Here is a 26,358-nt window from a genome sequence, read left to right as displayed (position 1 = left end):
AATTTTTAAATAAAAATTATCCCCCACACGCCATATAAAGTACAACAGGATTGAATTTGCTCCTTGTAACAAATCAATTATGGCAAATAAGCTTCTTTCAATCAATTTGGAACGATTTTTTAAGACGGATTAACTCTCCGCTTACGCGTTAATAGCGCGAAATATATCGCGCGTTAATTGCCCCAATTTGGTCAAAATGGCAATCTTTAAACCCCCATAACTTTACAAAAAATGAGCACAGGTAAAATTTCTTTTCAAATTTGAGCTCAGGACAACAATACCTTTCGAATGATATAAAAAAAATTCTGTCAAAAATGGCTAGTTAAAATGTCGAATTTTGTCTGAAGAAAAAAAACTCACCCCGAGCAAAAATATTCCGTTACTTTCGTATCGAAAGTCGGAACAAAAGAGTAAGATTAAGATCGGTATTAGACTGTGAGTGGCTACATGTTTACATGTCAATCAATTTAGTTGCTATCCATTTATTACTTATCTCTGAGAGTTCTCATACTATAATTAAGTGTGATTTGGTACCTGCCTGTCAATCAGTCTTAATCTGCCTAGCTGTTATGTGTTGACCTCTAGCTTAGAGTCTTATTTATGCGAACTAGAAATCAGATGAATTAACCCTTAACAGGAACGTTTTACTATCCCTTGTTATGGCGCAGCAAGCAGATGGTGAGGGAAAAACCCCTTGGAGTTGTGGAATTCTGGCATCCGAATCAGACGGAACCACAGCTCTTATGGGAGCATTAGTAGTAGAGATTTCCTTGGGAAATGGTGGCAAAACATAGATTACTTTTGTCGGAATTTTTCTTTCCGTCAATATTAACTGCAGCGCAGATCAATGATCTGGGAGAAATTGGTGGCAAACCAAGGGAAGAAGGTGAACGTACATTGATATCGAATCTGTACCTACGTTGGGGACACGAGGGACAGTGGGCCTTGCATAATAAGCATCCACACTTGAATATGGAAACAATACGATACCCACAATTTTTGAATACCTGTGTGGCCCGTTTCCAAAAGGAGCGAAATGAGACGTATGAGATGTACCAGATGATGTCCAGGAAACAAAAAGATCGAGAAAGTTTGGAATCGTTCTATGCAGAACTCGGCGGAATGGCGGTGAGATGCAATTTGGGTACCCAAGAGCGGAAAATAGTGAGAGACATATTTATATTCAATATGAGAAACAGGGACGCGCAGAACGAGCTGTGTCGGGAAACTAAGACTCCGGAGGAAGCATTAAGAATCGCAATGTCGTATAAAAGAGGAGACAAGTACGCAAAGACATACAAGGGCGTCGCATCTGGCTCCACGGGAACCGGGAACGGCCTATTCATCGCCAGGTGGTTCTCTGCAGATCAAAACCGAACCAATCAACAATATTCGTGGATCCAGGGGACGAGGAATGCCAAAGAGCCGGGGCCAATACCCAAATCGTGGGGGGGGGGGGGGAGGTCGCACACAAGAGCGAATGCAAGAACGGGTATGTTACAATTGCGATCAGCCGAATTTCACTTCAGAACACCGACAACGATACCCAGCAAGAGCCGTCACATGCAACTTTTGCAAAAAGGTGGGCACTTTGAGAGAACTTGTCGGGGAAAACGACAGTCACGGGGGACAGCCAGTTGGACTAATCCAAGGGGATGAGCCATTTGATGAAGAGGATACTCCCTCGGATGACGTTGGGTCACAAGTTGCGGCCAATTCAGTAGGTTTTGTTAAACGAGAACACCACAGTTGGTCATCAGAGAGTTCAGACGACTACATGGTTATGGCCATTAGACGTAAGAAAGAGACGTTATTGAAAATTCCATATAATGAACACCCAATGAACATCTGGATTGACAGTGGATCGCAAATATCCATATTAACATTGGATGACTTCAGGAAAACAGTGGGACGAGCGGGAATCAATTTGAAACAAGATGACATTGAAGACGACGACTTTCGGGACTACAGCAACAATCGGATCAATTTGTTAGGAAGACTGGAGCTTGAGTTGGCATCCAACGGCTGGAAGACGAAAGCAGAAGTCCGAGTTATTGGAGGGACCAGACCATCAATCGTGGGACGTGATTTGATGGGGAAACTCGGATTCCATTTGATGCAAGCAGATCCAAGGGGGCAGTGATGAACATCCAGAGGACGGAAGACAGTTCATGTGAGAATGAGTATGTTGGAGAATCGGAGGATGAACAGATGGACCCGTGGCAACTATACTTTAGTAAGCTATTCCCAAAAGTTTTTACTAGGTTCAGAAAAATTAGAAACTACAAGGTTCAAGCGGAGTTTTTCAAAAATCTTGTACCAGTGCAGCAGAAGGGACGGAGAGTGCCGGTAACGCTTCAAGAAAAGGTGGACAAGGAGATTGATAAGCTATTAACTCAGGGACATATAGAAAAGTTGAAGGAATGTTCGGATCGATATTTTGTTTCTCCGATCGTCATCACCGTGAAAAAAGACTGGTGCGTGAAATTAGCATTGGAATCTCGAGAATTTAATAAACAAGTTCATAAAAACAAATACCAAATGCCAATTATAGAAAAACTTGTAGATACAATAGGACAACTTATTTCCGAGAAAAAACAGGGGGAGGTGTATTTTACCACGATGAATCTAACGTACGCGTATGGGCAACTACCACTTAGTGAGGAAACAAGCGTATATTGCAATTTTTATTTGGATGGCGGACGATTGACGGGAACCTACCGATTTCGAACAGGATTTTACGGGTTAACATCCATACCGGCAGAGTTCCAACGGGTGATGGACTCAATTTTGAACGAATTCCCACAAGCGAACGCGTTTATTGATGATATTTTGGTAACAACCAAGGGAACGGAAGTGGAACACATCTCCTTGGTTGAAAGAATACTCAGGAAATTCAATCGCGAAAACATCTCGTTAAAATAACCAAAATGCGAGTTTGCTAAACGAGAATGTGAGTGGCTCGGTCATCGTATAACCGAAACGGGGAAGCGGGGGTAACGCCTCTTAAACGCAAGAGATCGCCAATTGACGAACTAACGGCCCCTAAAACAGTTACTCATTTGAAATCCTTTATGGGCTCAATTCACAGCCTGCATAAATATTTACCAGCTATAGCTGAAATGTCAGCTCCCTTTAGGCCACTTCTCAGCAAGAAGAATGAATATAACTGGACCGCGGAATGTGAAAATGCCTTTCAAAGCATTAAATTGGGGGTCGCAAACATTGTTGAATGAAAACATTTTTTTGATTCTCATAAAGACTTGAGAGTTGTCTGCGATGCAAGCCATAATGGCCTTGGAGCAGTTTTGGAGCAGTTGGGCACAGAAGGGTGGCGCCCAATCGCATTCGCATCGCGGTTCTTAACCGCAGAAGAGAAAAAATATTCCACAAACGAGCTTGAAATGCTGGCAGTGGTATGGGGGGCCGAATATTTCAGAAACTACATTTTGGGAAGACCTTTCACAGTTATCACGGACCATAAGGCCCTTAATTCACTACTTAACGGGAATAACAAGAAAATCAAAACTCTATTTTCAAGATTAACACGTTGGCTAGACTGACTTTTTCCATTTGACTTTGTAATAGAACACAAACCGGGCGCAAAAATCATCAAAACACCCTAGCGAACGTCCTAAACCAATAAGTCAGTATGATAACTTGTTCACCGTTGCAAAAATCTCTTCAATTGGGAAATTCTTGATTTTACAAACAATTTAAAATCCCTTGGTGAACGAAATCATCAGGCTAATAAAAGAACTGGTTATAAACATTCTAGATAGTTCTCATCCAATCAGAATCGAAAAGGGAAAACATGCCTACAATCAACGGCGGTTGAGGGCGGAAAGTCATGTGTGAAGACACCGACCAATAGGAAGCGAGCAATTTGCATACTGCCTACGTCAACGATATCTAAGGGACATTCAGTGTGCTCTATATATCGTTCCCTTGGAAGAAGGTTAAATCAGCCTAAGCTAAAGAATTTAAATAAAATTGACTATAACTCGACTTATTCTTTTCCGGTAATTGAAATAACTTCTCAAACTAACTCTCCAAATAGATTACATTCGCAAACCAACTCTCCACTTAGATTACATGAAAACCTCCTAAGTAGTGATGAAATAACTGTTCTTAACCCAGAGATTGATGCCATTACGAAGAATACACGAGATTCAAAGATTAACACAGTACTTTCCCAGGCGAGCTTTTTCCTACCGTTAATCCAAATCAGCAATTTATCTCTATCATTCCCCGTGATTGCAAGGTCATTAAGAAATCGCAAGCGTTACCAGAACTATTTAAATTAGAATTTTTTGCCTCAAACATACCGGCGGATGTGAACGTAGTACGAGTTAAAGAAGCATTGGAGAAGAAGATCAACTTGAAGGAAGATTTCCTGAAGATTGGGAAGTGCTGGGCCCAATACGCAAACGATTTGTCATTACGGGACGCTTGTGTGTGGTTAGATTAACGGCTGGTCATTCCTTTGCCGTTACAAGTCCCAATTGAGTCGCAGATACATTATTACCATCACGGTAAAAGAAACATGTATGAAGCAGCGCGTGACGTCTGGTATCCCTACATGTACCGCAGTTTGGCAGCAAAGGCCACGTACTGTCAGCAATGCACGGAAGCGGGTAAGAACCTAAAAACTTTGTTACCCAAGGGAGACGTGGGCAAGGTCCCGGAACCAAGGGAACCAAATGAATGTATTTAGTTGGATTTCTGGGGGCCAATAAGCTATTTAAATGAGAGTAAGAAATACGTCTTAGCTGCTACGGATCGTTTTTCGAGGTGGCCATCAGCGATGGTTACTACAATCAATACTTCAGATAAAGTTTTAAAATTTCTCGATAAATACATAACTCAGCATGGTGTACCTCGGAAAATCCACGTGGATCAGGGATCATGTTCTACATCTAATAAATTTAAAAGCGTCTGTAGCAACGAGGGCATAGAGTTAGTGTACTCCCCAGTGAATGATCATCGGGGTACGGGTTCAGTGGAAACAACGATAGGAAGTTTGAAGAATTTTGTCCTAACTTATGCATCTGAAAAAGAGCATAACTCTCTGGAAGTTATTGTCGATAAAGCATTAGGCGCTTTACGGTTTTCCAAAAACGCAACGACCAAACTAACACCTTTTGAAGCTCATCACGGCCGGAAGGCGATCAACGTGTTACGAAACTTTACGAAAAAACCGGGTCTTAAAAATCTGAATTGGAAGAACGTCTTAAAACAAAAGTGTTTGTGTTTAGACGGAAATGACCCCGAAATGAGCACAATCGATTTTCCACAGCACTCAAACAGGAAAGAACGATCGGACTTGACATCAGCTCCGGCATTAAGGAGGGCACCGCTCATTCTGGACAGCGACCAGCAGATGGAAGTGGGCCAAGGGTGGTATCGGGGTTGACCCGAAAATCCAAGGGAGTGGAGACGCAGGCGGCTCCAAAATCCAAGAGAGTGGAGGTGGAGGTGACTTTTATAAGCGTACCACCAGCAGGACCCTAAATCAGTATAAACACTTAAAATCTCATGTTATCTCCGAGTCTAAACATACACGCAAGATGAAAAACGGATCTGTTCTTAGGAAAAGTGCAGTGGCAGTGAAGCCAAAGAACATTCTCCCCAAGAAATGGAAGCCGGCCACGCTCAAGGAAATGTTAATGAGTGCAAAGAAGGGGGCAATCGGGAGCCCGAAATCTAAGCGGCCAAGAGCCACACAGCGAGTACCTGAAGCCATATATCAGTCGGACAGTTCAGATAGTGAGGACTACCGGCCACTCAATATTACACCAGCGCGGCTACCAGTTGAAGTTATGGCGAGACAAGAGGTGATGCGGTGGGACAAGGCCCAAGTAGTAGTACTTCAGTAGTAGAACACGAAGCGGGAACAAGGGCGAAGCCTAAAGCAACGAAAGCGAAACAAGCGAAACGAGGGAAGGGGAGTCAGGACCGACCGGCGCTAGTTGCGAGAGAATGCCTTACAAATAGTAGTCAAGAAGAAGAATCGGGCAGTCAAAGTGAAAGCTCGGGAACAAAAAAAAAAGTACCAGAAGAAGGAAGCCAGTAGATAAAAAGGGAGGAATCATGATAGACAATATCCAAGAGGCGGAAAAGGAAGGAAAACATCCAGGGGAAGGAAACAAGTAAACTTTAAACTTAAACTCTTTCAAAACTCGTTACCCAGGGAGAAGGATGGCCATACGCCTAAAACTCAAAGTTTGTTGTTGATATGTTAGTGCGGCGGCAGGTATTAATTACTATATTAAATTTAATTACTATGTATTTGAGTTTTACATCTGTACGGAAATGTGAGAGGCTACATATTTACATGTCAATCAATTTAGTTGCTATCCATTTATTACTTATCTCTGATAGTTCTCATACTATAATTAAGTGTGATTTGGTACCTGCCTGTCAATAAGTCTAGATCTGTCTAGCTGTTATGTGTTGACCTCTAGTTCAGTGTCTTATTTATGCGAACTAGAAATCAGTTGAATTAACACTTAACAGGAACGTTTTACTATCCCTTGATAAGACTAAGAAGTTGCACGAATCTTTCCGGCCGAAAATAAGATAGCGTGACGAGCAGACGGTGTACCTTATCTGAAATTACTCTATGAGTTGACCTTAGAACATAACTCAGCGTTTTTAAGCACTTTTTGGAAATTTCACCAAAAAGTTGCGTTTTTTGGCGCGCGCTCCCCCTTTAAAATAAATAAATATTGGCGCCGAAGGCGTCTTTAAACAATTTTTTGGGTTCGTCAGCCAAAATTGGATATCTGAAAGTAGTTCAAAGGGGGACCCTTTGGGTCGGCAGAGGGTCGAATCCCTGAGAGAAGGCGTCCGCCCCTCCCCCCTTAAATCCGCCCCTGCATTTAGCCATAATGTTACATAGAAAAGAGCCAAAAGGCGACTCTAAAAGAGCCAGCAACAAAGGAACTGACAGACATAATTTTCATCAGTTTGTCCTGAAACAATTGGTAGTGCATGGTTTGAAATGAAAAAAGGGGAACTTCTATTGATTGCAAAATTATATGCACGTGGTTAAAGGCATATGTGAGAAAGACAAATGGATTTCTTTATTCACATAACTTCAAAAACTAACTGAAAGAAGTTGAAACCAAATGCAACCATTTAAAGGAAAACCTAACTGGATCAAGCTTTATGGCCCATTGCTCGCTTTGCAGCTTGGTAAGTTTCCAATTATTCGGCTCTTTTCAACTCCCCGAATTTTTGAAAATTTTGGCTCTTTTCCAGTTTTCCACCCCTAAAATTGCAAAATTAAACTGTCCAAAAATCGTTCACGTGTTAATTTGCATGTAATAAATGTAGTGAAAGTTTGGGCTCTTTTTCCTTCCCCCCCCCCACCTGCAAATTTTGAAATTTGAAGTTACTGTTCACTTTGTCCGATTGTCATGAAAATTGACATGCAGACTAATTAGGCCATGACAAACATATTTGGTTTTCATAATTAACCTTTTAAAACCACTCGTTAAGCCATAAAATTCATGTATGAGTGAGGTGGGGGGGGGGGGGTGGGTTGAGGAAAAAGAGCCAAAGTTTGTTTGCCTGTTCACCCTGACATGTTTTAAAGCAGTGCAGGCGCAGATCTAGGAATTTTTCGAGAGGGGGGATGCGGATTTTCTTTTTTTTAGGTCAACCATTTGATTTTCTGAGCTCTTCCAAATCACTATAAAGACCCTAACTTGACAAATTTTTCTGCGGCGCAGACAAATTTGTAAAAAAACGGGCCGAAAAAGGCATTTTTATGCATTTTTTGGAAATCTTCGACCAAAAAACCGCGTTTTTGTGCCCCCCCCCCCTCAAAATTAGCCTAGAATGGCTCCGAAAACGCTTTTAGAAAAATTTCAAGTCAGTCGGCCAAAAATGGGGCTCTTTTTCCTTTTCCCCCCACCTGCAATTTTTTATAATTAAAATCACTGTTCGCTTTGTCCGATTGTCATGAAAATTGACATGCAAATAAATTAGGCCATGAAAAGCATATTTAGTCTTCAAAACTAACCTTGTAAAAAGACTCGTTAGGCCATAAAAATGATGCTCATGTGGGGTGGGGGGGGGGGGAAGGAAAAAGAGCCAAAAACGGATATCTCAAATTGGTACAAAGGGTGACCCTTTGGGTCCGCAAGGGGTTGAATCCCTGAGAAAGAGGCGTCCAACCCCCCCCCCCCTAAATCTGCTACTGATGCAGTGTATAACATGAAAAGGGGGACTGGAAAAGAGCCAAGGTATTTTTCATTCGCATAGCCCCTCAGCAATTTGGAGCCACCTCACATTAATATAAGGCTCTTTTCCAGTTTCCCCCCTTTCAAATTCAATTTTGAAAAGTCTATTTAACGTTGTCACAATGCAATGAAATTTGGCGTGGTGAACAAATCGACAATTCTGAACTGAGTTGTTCTTTTTTTTTTTTTTATTTTTTATTTGCCCCCGGCCTGCTCAGTGCAGGACCAACCGTGGGGGAGGGGAAGATGTCATCCATTTTGGCGCAGCCGGTCCCACCTTGGTCCCTGAGTTGTTCTTCATACTTTACAGCGTAACTCCACGCATTTAGCCGTAATAACACGTAAAACAAATATAAAACTCGTTATTTTGAAGGGGGAACTGGAAAAAAGCCTTCTTAATCCCATCTTACGGCTATGAAGTTTGTGGTTATTGGCTGGAAGTGGGGCTATGATGGGAAAAAACCACATTTTCATATCAATTTGACGACTTTATCCAAAATAAAGAGTATGAAACTTGCTGGTTGGAGTGGCGGAATTACAGAGTAGCCATGCTCACGTCCGATTTCCTGCCCTCATCGCAGAAAGACTAGACTTTTTTGCAGTTTGCGCGTTTGGTTTTTGCTGAATTTCGACTTGTGGGCTCTTTTTCATTTTTCCCCACATTTCAAACTTTCGTTTGTCTTAGTTGCCTTAAAGGTTACAATGGCTGGATGCGTGATGTTTGATGTAAGGTATGAAGGAAAAACCAGCAGTGAGCAGTTATTTTGTTCACCATGTAAGATTTCATTTCATAATGACAACATTAACATAGTTTTTTAAAACTGAAACTCAAATGTGAGAAAAAAATGAAAATAGCCAATACTCTCCCACATTTGAATTTCAAGTCTTAAAAACTATTTTAACGTTGTCATAATGCAGAAAAATTTTGCTTGTTGAACAATCTAGCAAATGTGAAAAAATTTTGTCTAAATCATTGACATCCTAAAATCACGCAATAAAATCCCGTTATAGCACGTAAAGCAATGTTCCGATTATTGGAAGAAAACCTATAAATTTTGGCCAAAATGAAAATGAGAAACGATGTCGTACAAAATTAATACGATCGATCCTATTAGCTAGCCTCAATTCAATTTGAAATGATTTTGCTGCATGAGATAATTTGCCAAGCATTGAAAATTTGCGTTATGCGCTCAGCAAAACAAAAAAACTTTTCAAAATGCTTCTAATTTAGTCCAGTACATGGCCAATTTGGCAATTTTGGACCCCCCCGATATTCTGGCTTTTTTAACTAAAAAAAACAAGAAACAAAATTGGCTGAAATCAAGGAAAAATCTTTTTCTCTATCTGAGAACCAATAAATGGCAATTTCTAGCAAGTTAGATTGCCCGGAATTAGGCAAAGTTTAGCAAATTACATTGCCCGGAATTAGCAACATTATTCAAACTATCAAGCAAAATTGTGGGGTTGATCATGCGTTGATTTGATGACTTTTTATATTCGATTCATGCAGTTGAATTAACAGAAACTTAATTGCAAACCAATTCTGAATCGACTAAATATTAGCATTTTTTGTTCTCTCAGGTTCGGCTCATATTTGAAACTTTGAAACAGAAGCGACCTAGGCAGAATTCGAATCTACGCCGAACCCACCGGAACGCACTGTGTTTACCCTCGGCTACTGTCCTTTTACTGGCTTTCAAATACTTTCAAATTAATGCCATGTAGCTTTCACATCCTCCGCCACCGAAGGAGCGAGAACCACAAAGAGCCTAATGAGCGGTCGTGTGCAGTTTTCGGAGACGGTCCTAAGGTTTGCGGAACGGGTGGTGTTGTTTTTGCCGTAGTGTAGCGACATGCTAGTGGGTTGGGGCCACTAGGGCTAGTCTATTCAACTAACCACACTAAATCTCCCCTTTTCAAAGTATCTTCGGGAAAAGCATGCCACTTAACTCTCTATTGAATGTCGAGTCGTACTCCCTTAAATTTGGCTGCTAAATTTTGTTCGCTTAAGACTGTGCGCGGGCATAGCGTTTAGAGTGAGAATAGTTTTCGCTCAATCTTAGAGAAGGAAACGTCTGACCTAAAGGAAAATGCTTCGGCGTCAAAAGCTTAAGTCTATTTGGGTCGTGGGAAGCAGAAGTGTGTGGACGGGCGATAAATGAACTTTCAACTAGGCACATGGTTGTGTTCATAATCTCGTCAGTCACTTTTCGTGACCCTCAGATTGTATAGAACACGCGCTTACAATTGCGCACCACTCTAATAAATTTAAAAGCGTCTGTAGCAACGAGGGCATAGAGTTAGTGTACTCCCCAGTGAATGATCATCGGGGTACGGGTTCAGTGGAAACAACGATAGGAAGTTTGAAGAATTTTGTCCTAACTTATGCATCTGAAAAAGAGCATAACTCTCTGGAAGTTATTGTCGATAAAGCATTAGGCGCTTTACGGTTTTCCAAAAACGCAACGACCAAACTAACACCTTTTGAAGCTCATCACGGCCGGAAGGCGATCAACGTGTTACGAAACTTTACGAAAAAACCGGGTCTTAAAAATCTGAATTGGAAGAACGTCTTAAAACAAAAGTGTTTGTGTTTAGACGGAAATGACCCCGAAATGAGCACAATCGATTTTCCACAGCACTCAAACAGGAAAGAACGATCGGACTTGACATCAGCTCCGGCATTAAGGAGGGCACCGCTCATTCTGGACAGCGACCAGCAGATGGAAGTGGGCCAAGGGTGGTATCGGGGTTGACCCGAAAATCCAAGGGAGTGGAGACGCAGGCGGCTCCAAAATCCAAGAGAGTGGAGGTGGAGGTGACTTTTATAAGCGTACCACCAGCAGGACCCTAAATCAGTATAAACACTTAAAATCTCATGTTATCTCCGAGTCTAAACATACACGCAAGATGAAAAACGGATCTGTTCTTAGGAAAAGTGCAGTGGCAGTGAAGCCAAAGAACATTCTCCCCAAGAAATGGAAGCCGGCCACGCTCAAGGAAATGTTAATGAGTGCAAAGAAGGGGGCAATCGGGAGCCCGAAATCTAAGCGGCCAAGAGCCACACAGCGAGTACCTGAAGCCATATATCAGTCGGACAGTTCAGATAGTGAGGACTACCGGCCACTCAATATTACACCAGCGCGGCTACCAGTTGAAGTTATGGCGAGACAAGAGGTGATGCGGTGGGACAAGGCCCAAGTAGTAGTACTTCAGTAGTAGAACACGAAGCGGGAACAAGGGCGAAGCCTAAAGCAACGAAAGCGAAACAAGCGAAACGAGGGAAGGGGAGTCAGGACCGACCGGCGCTAGTTGCGAGAGAATGCCTTACAAATAGTAGTCAAGAAGAAGAATCGGGCAGTCAAAGTGAAAGCTCGGGAACAAAAAAAAAGTACCAGAAGAAGGAAGCCAGTAGATAAAAAGGGAGGAATCATGATAGACAATATCCAAGAGGCGGAAAAGGAAGGAAAACATCCAGGGGAAGGAAACAAGTAAACTTTAAACTTAAACTCTTTCAAAACTCGTTACCCAGGGAGAAGGATGGCCATACGCCTAAAACTCAAAGTTTGTTGTTGATATGTTAGTGCGGCGGCAGGTATTAATTACTATATTAAATTTAATTACTATGTATTTGAGTTTTACATCTGTACGGAAATGTGAGAGGCTACATATTTACATGTCAATCAATTTAGTTGCTATCCATTTATTACTTATCTCTGATAGTTCTCATACTATAATTAAGTGTGATTTGGTACCTGCCTGTCAATAAGTCTAGATCTGTCTAGCTGTTATGTGTTGACCTCTAGTTCAGTGTCTTATTTATGCGAACTAGAAATCAGTTGAATTAACACTTAACAGGAACGTTTTACTATCCCTTGATAAGACTAAGAAGTTGCACGAATCTTTCCGGCCGAAAATAAGATAGCGTGACGAGCAGACGGTGTACCTTATCTGAAATTACTCTATGAGTTGACCTTAGAACATAACTCAGCGTTTTTAAGCACTTTTTGGAAATTTCACCAAAAAGTTGCGTTTTTTGGCGCGCGCTCCCCCTTTAAAATAAATAAATATTGGCGCCGAAGGCGTCTTTAAACAATTTTTTGGGTTCGTCAGCCAAAATTGGATATCTGAAAGTAGTTCAAAGGGGGACCCTTTGGGTCGGCAGAGGGTCGAATCCCTGAGAGAAGGCGTCCGCCCCTCCCCCCTTAAATCCGCCCCTGCATTTAGCCATAATGTTACATAGAAAAGAGCCAAAAGGCGACTCTAAAAGAGCCAGCAACAAAGGAACTGACAGACATAATTTTCATCAGTTTGTCCTGAAACAATTGGTAGTGCATGGTTTGAAATGAAAAAAGGGGAACTTCTATTGATTGCAAAATTATATGCACGTGGTTAAAGGCATATGTGAGAAAGACAAATGGATTTCTTTATTCACATAACTTCAAAAACTAACTGAAAGAAGTTGAAACCAAATGCAACCATTTAAAGGAAAACCTAACTGGATCAAGCTTTATGGCCCATTGCTCGCTTTGCAGCTTGGTAAGTTTCCAATTATTCGGCTCTTTTCAACTCCCCGAATTTTTGAAAATTTTGGCTCTTTTCCAGTTTTCCACCCCTAAAATTGCAAAATTAAACTGTCCAAAAATCGTTCACGTGTTAATTTGCATGTAATAAATGTAGTGAAAGTTTGGGCTCTTTTTCCTTCCCCCCCCCACCTGCAAATTTTGAAATTTGAAGTTACTGTTCACTTTGTCCGATTGTCATGAAAATTGACATGCAGACTAATTAGGCCATGACAAACATATTTGGTTTTCATAATTAACCTTTTAAAACCACTCGTTAAGCCATAAAATTCATGTATGAGTGAGGTGGGGGGGGGGGGGTGGGTTGAGGAAAAAGAGCCAAAGTTTGTTTGCCTGTTCACCCTGACATGTTTTAAAGCAGTGCAGGCGCAGATCTAGGAATTTTTCGAGAGGGGGGATGCGGATTTTCTTTTTTTTAGGTCAACCATTTGATTTTCTGAGCTCTTCCAAATCACTATAAAGACCCTAACTTGACAAATTTTTCTGCGGCGCAGACAAATTTGTGAAAAAACGGGCCGAAAAAGGCATTTTTATGCATTTTTTGGAAATCTTCGACCAAAAAACCGCGTTTTTGTGCCCCCCCCCTCAAAATTAGCCTAGAATGGCTCCGAAAACGCTTTTAGAAAAATTTCAAGTCAGTCGGCCAAAAATGGGGCTCTTTTTCCTTTTCCCCCCACCTGCAATTTTTTATAATTAAAATCACTGTTCGCTTTGTCCGATTGTCATGAAAATTGACATGCAAATAAATTAGGCCATGAAAAGCATATTTAGTCTTCAAAACTAACCTTGTAAAAAGACTCGTTAGGCCATAAAAATGATGCTCATGTGGGGTGGGGGGGGGAAGGAAAAAGAGCCAAAAACGGATATCTCAAATTGGTACAAAGGGTGACCCTTTGGGTCCGCAAGGGGTTGAATCCCTGAGAAAGAGGCGTCCAACCCCCCCCCCCCCCCCCTAAATCTGCTACTGATGCAGTGTATAACATGAAAAGGGGGACTGGAAAAGAGCCAAGGTATTTTTCATTCGCATAGCCCCTCAGCAATTTGGAGCCACCTCACATTAATATAAGGCTCTTTTCCAGTTTCCCCCCTTTCAAATTCAATTTTGAAAAGTCTATTTAACGTTGTCACAATGCAATGAAATTTGGCGTGGTGAACAAATCGACAATTCTGAACTGAGTTGTTCTTTTTTTTTTTTTTATTTTTTATTTGCCCCCGGCCTGCTCAGTGCAGGACCAACCGTGGGGGAGGGGAAGATGTCATCCATTTTGGCGCAGCCGGTCCCACCTTGGTCCCTGAGTTGTTCTTCATACTTTACAGCGTAACTCCACGCATTTAGCCGTAATAACACGTAAAACAAATATAAAACTCGTTATTTTGAAGGGGGAACTGGAAAAAAGCCTTCTTAATCCCATCTTACGGCTATGAAGTTTGTGGTTATTGGCTGGAAGTGGGGCTATGATGGGAAAAAACCACATTTTCATATCAATTTGACGACTTTATCCAAAATAAAGAGTATGAAACTTGCTGGTTGGAGTGGCGGAATTACAGAGTAGCCATGCTCACGTCCGATTTCCTGCCCTCATCGCAGAAAGACTAGACTTTTTTGCAGTTTGCGCGTTTGGTTTTTGCTGAATTTCGACTTGTGGGCTCTTTTTCATTTTTCCCCACATTTCAAACTTTCGTTTGTCTTAGTTGCCTTAAAGGTTACAATGGCTGGATGCGTGATGTTTGATGTAAGGTATGAAGGAAAAACCAGCAGTGAGCAGTTATTTTGTTCACCATGTAAGATTTCATTTCATAATGACAACATTAACATAGTTTTTTAAAACTGAAACTCAAATGTGAGAAAAAAATGAAAATAGCCAATACTCTCCCACATTTGAATTTCAAGTCTTAAAAACTATTTTAACGTTGTCATAATGCAGAAAAATTTTGCTTGTTGAACAATCTAGCAAATGTGAAAAAATTTTGTCTAAATCATTGACATCCTAAAATCACGCAATAAAATCCCGTTATAGCACGTAAAGCAATGTTCCGATTATTGGAAGAAAACCTATAAATTTTGGCCAAAATGAAAATGAGAAACGATGTCGTACAAAATTAATACGATCGATCCTATTAGCTAGCCTCAATTCAATTTGAAATGATTTTGCTGCATGAGATAATTTGCCAAGCATTGAAAATTTGCGTTATGCGCTCAGCAAAACAAAAAAACTTTTCAAAATGCTTCTAATTTAGTCCAGTACATGGCCAATTTGGCAATTTTGGACCCCCCCGATATTCTGGCTTTTTTAACTAAAAAAAACAAGAAACAAAATTGGCTGAAATCAAGGAAAAATCTTTTTCTCTATCTGAGAACCAATAAATGGCAATTTCTAGCAAGTTAGATTGCCCGGAATTAGGCAAAGTTTAGCAAATTACATTGCCCGGAATTAGCAACATTATTCAAACTATCAAGCAAAATTGTGGGGTTGATCATGCGTTGATTTGATGACTTTTTATATTCGATTCATGCAGTTGAATTAACAGAAACTTAATTGCAAACCAATTCTGAATCGACTAAATATTAGCATTTTTTGTTCTCTCAGGTTCGGCTCATATTTGAAACTTTGAAACAGAAGCGACCTAGGCAGAATTCGAATCTACGCCGAACCCACCGGAACGCACTGTGTTTACCCTCGGCTACTGTCCTTTTACTGGCTTTCAAATACTTTCAAATTAATGCCATGTAGCTTTCACATCCTCCGCCACCGAAGGAGCGAGAACCACAAAGAGCCTAATGAGCGGTCGTGTGCAGTTTTCGGAGACGGTCCTAAGGTTTGCGGAACGGGTGGTGTTGTTTTTGCCGTAGTGTAGCGACATGCTAGTGGGTTGGGGCCACTAGGGCTAGTCTATTCAACTAACCACACTAAATCTCCCCTTTTCAAAGTATCTTCGGGAAAAGCATGCCACTTAACTCTCTATTGAATGTCGAGTCGTACTCCCTTAAATTTGGCTGCTAAATTTTGTTCGCTTAAGACTGTGCGCGGGCATAGCGTTTAGAGTGAGAATAGTTTTCGCTCAATCTTAGAGAAGGAAACGTCTGACCTAAAGGAAAATGCTTCGGCGTCAAAAGCTTAAGTCTATTTGGGTCGTGGGAAGCAGAAGTGTGTGGACGGGCGATAAATGAACTTTCAACTAGGCACATGGTTGTGTTCATAATCTCGTCAGTCACTTTTCGTGACCCTCAGATTGTATAGAACACGCGCTTACAATTGCGCACCACTCGCTCCCATGCTTCACCCTGATGTGGTGCACTAGGTGGTTTATACTTCCTCTTGATGCCTTTGTTTAAGAGCGGCAATAGGGCTTACAATTTTTGATGCACAGGAGAGACTCTTTTTTGGCTCCTAAAAAGTTGGTTCCATTGTGCGGCCAATTTATCGAGGGTGTTCACCGCCTAGAGATAAAGCGGTCGATAGTTATCACGCATGAACTTGTGTCCTTAGATAAAACCAAAATAAAGTGACTGGAGCAAGTCGTTCAACAGGTAAATAGAAACTCCAGCGTTGTTGGCGAATAGTTACATAAATTGGTCCAAAACAGTCGACCCGTCAAATCGAGATCGGCGGCTGGCGGTAATCAAAGCGCTCAACGGGAAGGTCAGACATCATAGGATTAACGGTTTTGCTTTTCGCTTTTTACTGTAAAAGCGCTGTGTTTCAATAGCTCTTAAGGCCAATCTCAGGCGACGCACAACAAATTGCTCATGTTTGTGCTCAAAAAGAAAGAACGGGGAATGGCCGCTATCCAAAAAAAAATGAAAAATGAATTCGGTTATGGCGGCTATCCAAATTATTGGACGACGAGTTTCAAACGCGGATACGGAGAGACTTTGGATACGGCCGATAGATCTAACTAAGCCGTTAGGTCCGATAAAAGATGGTTACGATGATATATGGCTCGAAGTATTCACAAGTTTTTCCGCAGCTAATTGCTTAAATTCAGTTGGGAATGACTCTAAATGCGAAACTTGCAAATTTTTTCTCTGCAGAGACAGGTCCTGCTGTATCAATTATGGCCTTATCTGGCGTTATGAAATATCTGTTCTTAAGTGAGAGTCTCAATATGTATGCGACCCAGCGCTTTACATTGGAAAACGAGCTATTTTCTTCCCAACGGATGACAAAATTGGTTGAAACTGCAGTGCACGGAAAGTTTGAAGAGACATTTAAACCCTCATTCAGATCGTAGAGTGGATCATACAGTGAGTTCTCTCAGTAACTTCCCTTTTCGACTTGAAAGACCAAGCAAAAACATTGTCAAAAAAGAAGGGCCGTTGACCCAACTGCTTTTCTTGAGGGATTTAGCAGTTACCCCTCTAGTTCCTGTGTCAGCGAGGTTGTCTCCACTCAAAAAATGAAACCCTTCGTCGATTGATGTCGACTCCTGATTTCGGCTGGCTAATCGATTGGCTACAAACACGGACTGTTTGCTTGTCGAGTTCAACAACTGAAGGAATCTAGTGCTGTCAGTCCACAAGAACAATTGAGAAATGCTCAGTGTAAGAGCTTTCTCGATATCATTCTTTAGACGAGTAGCAAGAAGCGCAGCTTGAAATTCCAAGTTCAGAATTGAATGCATCTCCATTGAGGCTACTCACGCTTTGCCGAAGACACACGCAAGTTGACGTTTGGAATAGGCACTGTTCTGAGCGCGAAGGAAAACTAAAAACGTCCAATGAGATTTCATCGAGCATGTGCAGTTGAACCTCATCCACTGGAAAGTCAAAGAAGCAACGCGGTATTGTGAGCTGCTCTAAAATTGGCAAAACGGAGTCCCGTTCAATGAATCTGCGGTACAACTCGGTTTGCAGTTGGTCGTCCCACAGATGGCCACTCATTCGCCAGAAATTTTTCAGCAGCAATCGTGAGCGTACGGTATACGGGGCGACAAGACCTAGGGCGTCGAACGCAATTGACACCAAACTATGAACCGATCTTTGAGTTCGCGGTTAACTCCTTTGCTCTCACCCAATACACAGGTCACGTGGTCCCATTTGATACAGAGGACATGCGATGCGGTTTCCGTATTGTTCGCTCCTTAGTGATGTTAGCGCTGGTTTTAGGGTGATTTAGTTTTTTTAGTTTCGAGATCAAATTGTGAATGCTGCTAACCAATTTTCTTAGATTAAACCCACTCAACTTAAGCAGTTCAATCACACTGCGACTTAACGCTAATGTTTTTTCCGGATTTTAACGAATTCAAGGTAGCCATCCTTGTAGAATTTTTTCAGCACGGCGAAAGCGGCTTCGGGATAACGATCTTGGTGATCGTTGGCTTTTCGAGACACTTAAACTGGACTAACGAAGCGTAAGAGTTATCTGAAAGATGAATCTCGTCTTCAACCCAGAGCGTTCCGAAAATTTAACGGTTGCCATCATGAAACTTGGTAGAATCAAGAAAATTCTGGGCAAGTTTATCGGCTGCGGAAGGGGGATCAGCTTATTTAAACGCCTCATACAATTGTAGCTCGTATCATTCTTCACTTGGTCGGCAAGTGCTACGTTTTCAACATTGCGCTGGCGGGTGGTGGCTCGAACACCAATTGGCGAGGGGAGCAGGTCACTGAGAACCCAGCGAATGGGCATACGGAAATCCGCAGGAGTAGTTTGAATTCCTCATTGAAAGTATTCGAGTCTTTCGACTGCCCCAATATCATCTCAACGTCGGAGTAGTTGTAGACAATAGATATAAATGGCTGCAGAAGTGGAAACTTGCCTTGCAGAAAAATAATCAACTATAATCAGTCAAAATTGGCTTATATCGCTTATATTTAATAAAGCATTAAAATCTTTTGCAAATTAAATATAATCACTTAATTTCCACTTTAAAAAATAAATAAATTTAAAAGCTAAAGAATGCCTAGAAGCTTCCGATTACAAACTGAAAACTGCTACAAAGTGTCTGCTAACCATTCCAGAAAAAGAAGCGCATCCTCAAAAAATCAAACTGTTGGAAAACGACAAGCCCGTCAAAATATCAAGCAGAGCTGAGAGGTTTGCTATTTGCCTCTTGTAATGTCTCAGTCGCATCATTAGGAGAATGAGACAACTCAGTTTACTGAATATTGTTCTGGCCAGAATTAAAAGCGAGCAAAAACTTTAAAACCATAGTTTTTGAGTTTTCTGGCAAACTAAGAGCGTTTTGTATAAAAACGCGGATGATTAATCAAACAAAGTCGCTGCTTTCCAGGCGCTGCTTTAAAGTTGCGTGTTTTATGAGCATGAGTTCTGCTTTCAAATACGAGTTTTCATCGAACTTCGTTTTTTTTCTATTTGTAATTTCCGATAATCACAGTTAAATTACGTATGAACCGAAACGTTTTCAATCAGTCGGGTGCGACCAGGCTATCGACTAAATGTATTTCAAGTGTTTTTGGTGTTTTGCTGTGAAACATAATATAGTTTAGTTTTTTTTTGAAAATTGTCATGTTTTCATTAGGTTTTTACTCAACCTAAAGGCAAAATCTCAACTAAATCTAAGTAGTTCTCAAATTAACACCACCTAATAAAAACAGCAGATAATGGATCAGGCAAGATCGCCTGATGCTATGTTGAGGTTGCTTGTAGTTCTGAAGTGCCTGCGCCAACTAAGTTCCTGATGCACTGATGCACAACCACAAAAACTGTAACCCAGAGGAGCGCTCCTTCGATGTCAGATTACATGGCCTACTGATTCTGACAGAAACGGACGCTTGAAGACTCGTGATTTTGTTGCAGATCAAAACCCACAACAAATGAATTATTTGATAAAATCTGCTTGAAAATTGATGCACCATTCGGAACGCATTTCTTCCTGGTCTAACATTTTTGGGATCATACCAGACTGATGACGGAGGTGCCATTCTTGCAAGTTGCTTGTTTGAGCGTTATGCAGGTCTACAACGGTTACCTTAACTTTTCCAGATAATCTTGGATTTTTTCTGAAATACGTGTCTCGGATAAATTTAGTTGCCTTAGCGCAAAATAAAAATTATTGGGAAGAATTATATCATCGGCTGTCCATAGCTTACTAAAAAATCACCTCCGACCATCATGAACGATAGATGACTCAACAGTATGATATGCTCGTACCAAGATTGGATCTGCGAAACCAGTTTGTTGTCTTCAAATCTAATCCATCCCACGTTTTGTAGAGGATCGATGCGATGCAAGATTTTTGAAGAATTGGAGTGGTCGTATTTTCAACAAACTTTTGAAAATTTTGCCAATCTGTTTTTTAGGTCGATCAATTTCATTTTCCGAGCCCTCTATACATACCCTACTTGATCATAAAATTTCTGCGCCGCAGGAAAATTTTTCAAAAAACAGGCCAAAAGAGGCGTTATTAGACACTTTTTGAAAAATTTTGACCGAAAAATTGCGTTATTTCGGCACGCTCCCCCCTCAAAATTAGTTATTTTGGCGCCGAATGCGCCTTTAGAAATAATTTGAGGCTGGTCAGCCAGAAATGTATGTTGTAGTAAAATTATACCACAGAGGGATCAGTAGCGTGTCGAAGGGGGACAACCAGAATTGAAGGGAGGGGGAGAGGCGGTCACCACCCCAGCCCCCTTCGACACGCTACTGGTTAAACTAGTTTTGATAGTTGAAGTACAACAATCATTATAAAATCAGCTCACGTTCAATTCAGCTTTAAAAGATCGGATACTAGTTCGTATATTTATTTTCCCCAAGTTTCAACTAAGAGTTATAATTTGGATGAACTGGCATCTCGGTAGTTTTTTGTTGGTTTCCGATCTCTCAATGATCGCTTGGGATCTTATGCTCAATGTTTATAAACAGAAACTAAGAGAAAAAATTACGTTGGATTCTTTTTGATAATTCTAGCTCAATTTTCTATAATATAAAAACAGCTGTTAGCGAAATGTATTGGTTTTTCAGGTTTGTAATTTTTTTGACGCAAACGGATTTTTTGTTTTTCATATTTTGTTTTTCTAAAAAAGGTCTCAATCAATTTTCAACAACTTTTCGTCAATAGAAAAACCAGCTGCTTGTCTTTTCACGCATATTTCTTTAGTTTATTTTTGAATATCATTTTCATCTTGGCTTTGGAAATTCGAGGGAACTTTCGACCCATTCTCCTCTTGAGAAATGTAAGATTGAACGTTAATTGGACGATTATTGAACGAACTTATTGGAGTGATCTCACCTACAGAAAGTGCAGGTCCTCTAGATATTGTAGATAAACTACTTTTGACTTGGGTTCAAAGATGCGATGAAAAACAAACAAGTTATAGGAGTCTGCCGTTTTTAAGCGAAACTATTCTGCCTGTGAACTTTGAAGGGAAAGACCAATTCTGATACGGAAACCAACCTAGACACGGAACCAGTCCAATTTTAAAAACTACCCAGCGAGTTCAATGATTACGACTTCAATCGGGAGAACAGGTTGTGAAAAAATTTCCATTTCAAATGACGGTCAAATTCTAAAGATGGACTTTTTTGAATGGTTTACGTACATATATTGGCCAGTAATCTGTTTTTTTTTCTTCAAAAAATGGTCAGAAGTGCAAAAAAAACTTAGTTTTTTCGAAACTACGTCGCAAAATCTTGAGATTAGCGATTCAATCTGAATAACTGGTAAAGATTGCCCTCCAGGTATCAGCGACTACTCCCTAACAATGGCAGAAAAGACGCTTTGGACAAGTATAAAACTAGTTTTGAAGTTTTGACCACTTTTGGTCTTGGTTTTTTTATTCATGGTTTTTATCTGTTAAACCCCAATAAACATAACGACAATTTTTTTTTCAGAAATATCACCTGTTCGTTCGTTTCTTTTAAATGGTGCACTTGTAATAAATAGTGGAAAATAAAAATAACAGACGAAAAAACCCACCCGAAGACAAAGTTCTTCATTCGCATTTTAATGAGTGGAACATATAACCAAAACAGGCAAAAACAAAGTGGAAATATAAAGATATTAAAACAAAAGATATAGCTTTTTCGAAGTATTCTCCCTATCTTGAACTCCTCAGAACATTGAAAATCATTTTTTAAGAGAGCTTTCGTAGATCTAATTTGGAGAAAACCAACGGCTGTGATTGGAAAAGAGACCAAAACTAATTTTATACAGTTTACTATATTTTATTAATAGAAATGAAAGAAACTATATAGTAGTAAAATTGAAGAATCGGCTGAGGTGATGAAATGGTTACATCTCTTAGATGCTCAACGCCCACTATAATCGGGCTTGGTTGCTTGAGGGTGAGGTCTTTACCGTAGCGGTTAAATAGGTAACAAATCGCTTGGTAACAAATCGAGGAGACGCCGAAAAAACTGTGTTTCAACTAGGCAATGTGCATTTCAGCCGGTGGGCAAGCGTGACAAGAAAGTGAAGTTCTCGGGTTATGTGTACCATCCGCGGTGTTTCAGATGTGCCAAATGTAAGACAAGTCTGATGAAAACTCGCTTCAAAGGAGTGCGCACAGATCTGGTGTGTGAGAAATGCTACTACAAACACTTCGATCCCAAATGTGTCAGATGCAAACATGGAACCAACCGCGGCGCCCTCATGGTCATGTCCAATGGGGCCAAGATTCACAAAAAGTGCAATAAATAAAGACTAAAAAGTTCACATTTTTGGCCATATTGTTTTTCAGTTTTAAAAACTCGTTGGCGGTATAAAAAATACCCAACTCTAATATCTCAAAATCACACATGTTAAAGCATAAACTAGCCAAGTGATGCCACACACGGAGAGTGACGGGCAGCAAATAATCTCATATAAATTAGAGTTAGGGATAACTTGAAAATCAGATCAGAAAGCGCGTAAGCCAGAGTGCGCGAAAATATGAGAGAATTTTCAGAAAACAAAAATGGTTCAAAAGCAGTCAGGAATTGAAGTCCGGTTTATTTGAAGAGGGTTAAATTTTAAAAGTATAACGTGAGTGAAGGGAAAATTTTCAAATCAATTCTACTCAATGTTAGGCTGTTTTATAATCATTTCTTTTAAGTCTGTTATCAAATCGAATTACTTCTTCAAAAAATTTTCTGTGAAGTTGAAGAACCTTACTTGTGTCGAGTTTCTTAGACAGGATTGTTGTAAAATTCAGATGCTGTAAAACTAAGAACGAGGCCAGACATTGCATTTTGAGAATTGTCAGCGGATTCCGCAACAAGGACGCTCCCTTTGTTCTTATATTTTGTTCTTTCATTTCTTTTGATCGTTCCGGCAAAAATTTAACATGTTCAAAGGCTTGTCTATGGAATCCAGGAACGTAAAGACACAAAATTGTGCGCCTATCCAGTGCACAGTTTGGCCTCGTAATGTAGATGATCTGCAATTTTCTTAAAATCTGCAATTTTTCTTAAATAGCTGCAATTGAATTCTTATATATAAAGTTAGTATCAAAAAATCGTAGGATTTTAATTTTCAAAAACCAAAAAGTCATCAGTTGAAAACTACATAGCGTTATTCGAACCAATCATCTAGCTTGAATTTCATTTGGAACATTTTCTGAATCGGATTAGTTTTCCACATTCGCTACCCACTTCATTTAAACCCAAATCACTCTAAATAATGTCCTAAAAATTTAATATATACATTTTCATATATACGCTCAGGCACAGAAAAACTTTGGAATTGACGTCGCATGCCTCAAGCAGATTTTTTAACAAACTGCTGATCTTAAGGCACTTAATTTGGTCAAAATTAGTTCTTAAACTATATTAAGTTTTAATCGTTTTAGTTGAAAAAGTCCCCTAATTTGTTCAAACATCTTCATATAATTGAGCCTCAAATCAAATTCTAATTACTTGAAATCAAAGTAAAATTATCAGGAGATCGATTGAAAATATCTTTTCGGCAAAAATACTTAACGGAAAATGATTGAAGAAAAAGAGCAGCCCAAAACAAAATTGAAGTAAATGAAACTGCAGGTATCAAGAAAAATCGTGAAAGTTCTGACTTTTTTTTCTTTTGCAGTCTGAAATTTGTTTTTGTTTTTTGAAAACTAAAACTTGTTTTAAAAAATTGATTTAGTTTCAGTTGTTTTATGAACGTTTTTTCCACCCCACGCTTAGTAAATACATAAATATAGTTTTAGCGTCTGGTAACACTTTAGTGAGACAATTTAGCTTAACTCAATTTTTAAATTTAGAACATTTTCTGTCGTCAATATTTTCTAGACGATATTGAAAAATTTTTGAAAAAGGGCTAGTTAAAAAATCTAAATGAACTCGAAAAAGCGCAAATAGTCCTTTCGTTTTTTGTTTTTCGGAACATTAGAGAAAATTGATTCCCAAACATCAATCAGCAGTTACATTTTTTTTTAATTTTTAGAGTTGTTTCGAATACGCAATATCATTGTACAAACCAACTTACAAAAATATCTCAATTTGAAAACTGAATAGGTTTCGCGGTTCAGCGAAGCCCACTCTAATTATAATAAATTTTCTTTAATTTTTTTAAATTTGAAACTTCGGAACTTCAAATATCGGGACAGTGGGAAAATGGAGCTACTAATAAGATTGTGGGTACAATTAAAGTCTGTGAGGTGGAAGATTTTCAAAATTGTGGTGAAATGAATTCAATTTTTTTAAAAAAGAACGAAAAAAAAGTTAAAAACCAGTTGGGGGAAAAAATTGAAAAAATGCTTTAGGAGACAAAAATAGAACCGATAAAAAAGAAATTCCCTAAAAGATGAAGAGAAACAAAAGGCAAGGCAAAACTTTCCTATGATTTATCCATGAAACCAGGTAGTTAATTTTGTAATAAGTGTTAAGAGTTAGCAAGTCGTACTAAAAAATTCTGAGTAAAGAATGACGAACCGCGTAGAACTGTATGTAATAAAGTTAGTTGGAAACAAAGAAGTAGAGGGCGACCAAAAAGGCCAGAAAACTCCGAAGGTTAAATACCAGTTACAACCAGAATCTTGACAGTGTGTGAACAGAACTAAAATGGCGCGAACTAATTTAGTCACAATCAGATTCTTCTTTTTTGTGGAAATGAAAAATAAACAAAATTTAATTAATGAAATAAGTCTAAGGTAAAGTTTTTCTAATTTTTCCTTTCTTCCACTTTTCTCGCTTTCGCATGCTCAGTCGCCCTTTCGTAATTGCTAGGCCGTACCCATCCTGAGTGGATGCTTCCATTTCCAGTTGTGTCGCTCTTCACGATCCGTTGGTGTGATTTTCTCCCCTATTGCGTTTTTCTCCTCTGGTGCGCTTTTTTCCATTGGTGCTCTTTTCTACCCTTGTGTGCTCGCTTTCGGAAATAAGACGATCTCTCCAGCTTCAGATGCTCTTGCAGTCTCTCTCTCTTTTTCTCTTTCTCACTCTCTCTCTCTCTCTCTCTCTCTCTCTTTCTCTCCGGCCACCTTTTTGCCGAGAGTGGCATGTCGTCGTCATCGAATTCCAATTCGTTTTCAGTATTAAATTTCCTACCCTTTAGCGTTGGGTAGCTGCCTTTCATAGCGACTTGGTCTTTTGGATTTGTAAGTTTCATGGCCGCGGTTTTTCGTCGCACGTCCATTCGTGTATGGCGAGCGTTGATGGCTCCGGGTGTTCTCTTCTTGCGCGTCATTACTTTTCGCGTGGCCACGCCTGATTTCTCAAGCACACTACTGTTACACATTCGCCGCACTGTGTGGGCAATTTGAGCTACGTTTTTTGTTTTTAGAAGTTAATACTATTGACTTCGAACTTCAGTCCGCTTTAAATAAGCTCCGTTGGCGCTGTAATTGTCGATATCCCGCCTGCATTCTACACAATGGCTCTGCGTCCTGGTTGTTTTGCTGGTCCTCGTTTGGTGAGTTCGAGTGATATCTGTGTTTTATAGCGTACTTGGTATCAGACCAGAAACCCCATTAGTGTCACCCGGGTGCAGCATGCTCTATGCGGCAGGGTATCTTTCATCTAACAAGCAATTCTAGAATGTATAACGTTTGCCCAATTTATTTCGTGTAGCGATTGCTTTTTCGCGAGGTTTTTTAAATGCGTGTTCACCTGCTGTCTGTGATGGGCTTCAAATGCATGTTTTCAAGGGTGGCATTATTTGAAAATCTTCGGGCCCTCGAGCATTTTCTGCTGAGGTTCCGCTTTGCCGTCTCGAGCATAAGTCAACTTTGAGTTTTTCAAACTACCGGTTTTTCACTTCACGCACTCAGTCACTAGGTGTCATTCCCAAGTGATTGAAAAATCCCCTCCTCGCATCCTCTATGCAAAATCTTTTGACCTTCTTGAACACAAAGTTTGTTCCTTGATCTACGTTAATTCGAGGTAACCCGTGGGTACTTATGTGTTTTTCTTAAAGACTTAATTACCTTATCCGAACGGTTGATCCGCATACTAGTGCCGATGGCTACCTTGAACATCGATCAACTGCTACTATGATATACCTTTTAGACTCGCTTAAGTAATTTTTATTCCCAAAAAATCTAATTGTACTGATTCGTTTGATAACCCTGGTCTTGGTATTTTACATAAGACTTGTTTGGGGCACATAAATTTCAGGTTTTTATCGGCTAAGTTGCATTGCCG

At 40.1% G+C, this 26,358-nt stretch overlaps 2 protein-coding genes across 3 annotated transcripts in view; one reads left to right on the top strand and one right to left on the bottom strand.

The window, feature by feature from the left end:
• LOC134843757 (exportin-T-like) overlaps nt 1-26,358 on the bottom strand; it is a 551,312-nt gene that overhangs the window by 241,834 nt on the left and 283,120 nt on the right. The gene's annotated exons all lie outside the window — the stretch shown is intronic.
• On the top strand, nt 4,547-22,438 carry LOC134844994 (zyxin-like). Its single transcript, XM_063861823.1, has 5 exons — nt 4,547-4,709; nt 5,259-5,411; nt 10,851-10,992; nt 11,186-11,453; nt 22,187-22,438. The coding sequence occupies exons 1-5, from the start codon at nt 4,547-4,549 to the stop codon at nt 22,436-22,438; spliced, it is 978 nt and encodes a 325-aa protein (XP_063717893.1).

Source organism: Symsagittifera roscoffensis, chromosome 4 (genome assembly GCF_963678635.1).
Source record: "Symsagittifera roscoffensis chromosome 4, txSymRosc1.1, whole genome shotgun sequence".
NCBI classification, from domain to species: Eukaryota; Metazoa; Xenacoelomorpha; order Acoela; family Convolutidae; genus Symsagittifera; species Symsagittifera roscoffensis.
The sequence above is the reverse complement of the archived record's forward strand: the minus strand, read 5'-3'. Positions and strand labels throughout refer to the sequence as shown.

Coding starts and splice junctions, on each gene's coding strand:
- LOC134844994 (XM_063861823.1), top strand. CDS start 4,547: ATGTATGAAGCAGCGCGTGACGTCTGGTATCCCTACATGTACCGCAGT. Junction 5,412..10,850: donor GGGCCAAGGGTGGTATCGGG/GTTGACCCGAAA, acceptor GTTTGTGTTTAG/ACGGAAATGACCCCGAAATG. Junction 10,993..11,185: donor CAGATGGAAGTGGGCCAAGG/GTGGTATCGGGG, acceptor ATCTGTTCTTAG/GAAAAGTGCAGTGGCAGTGA.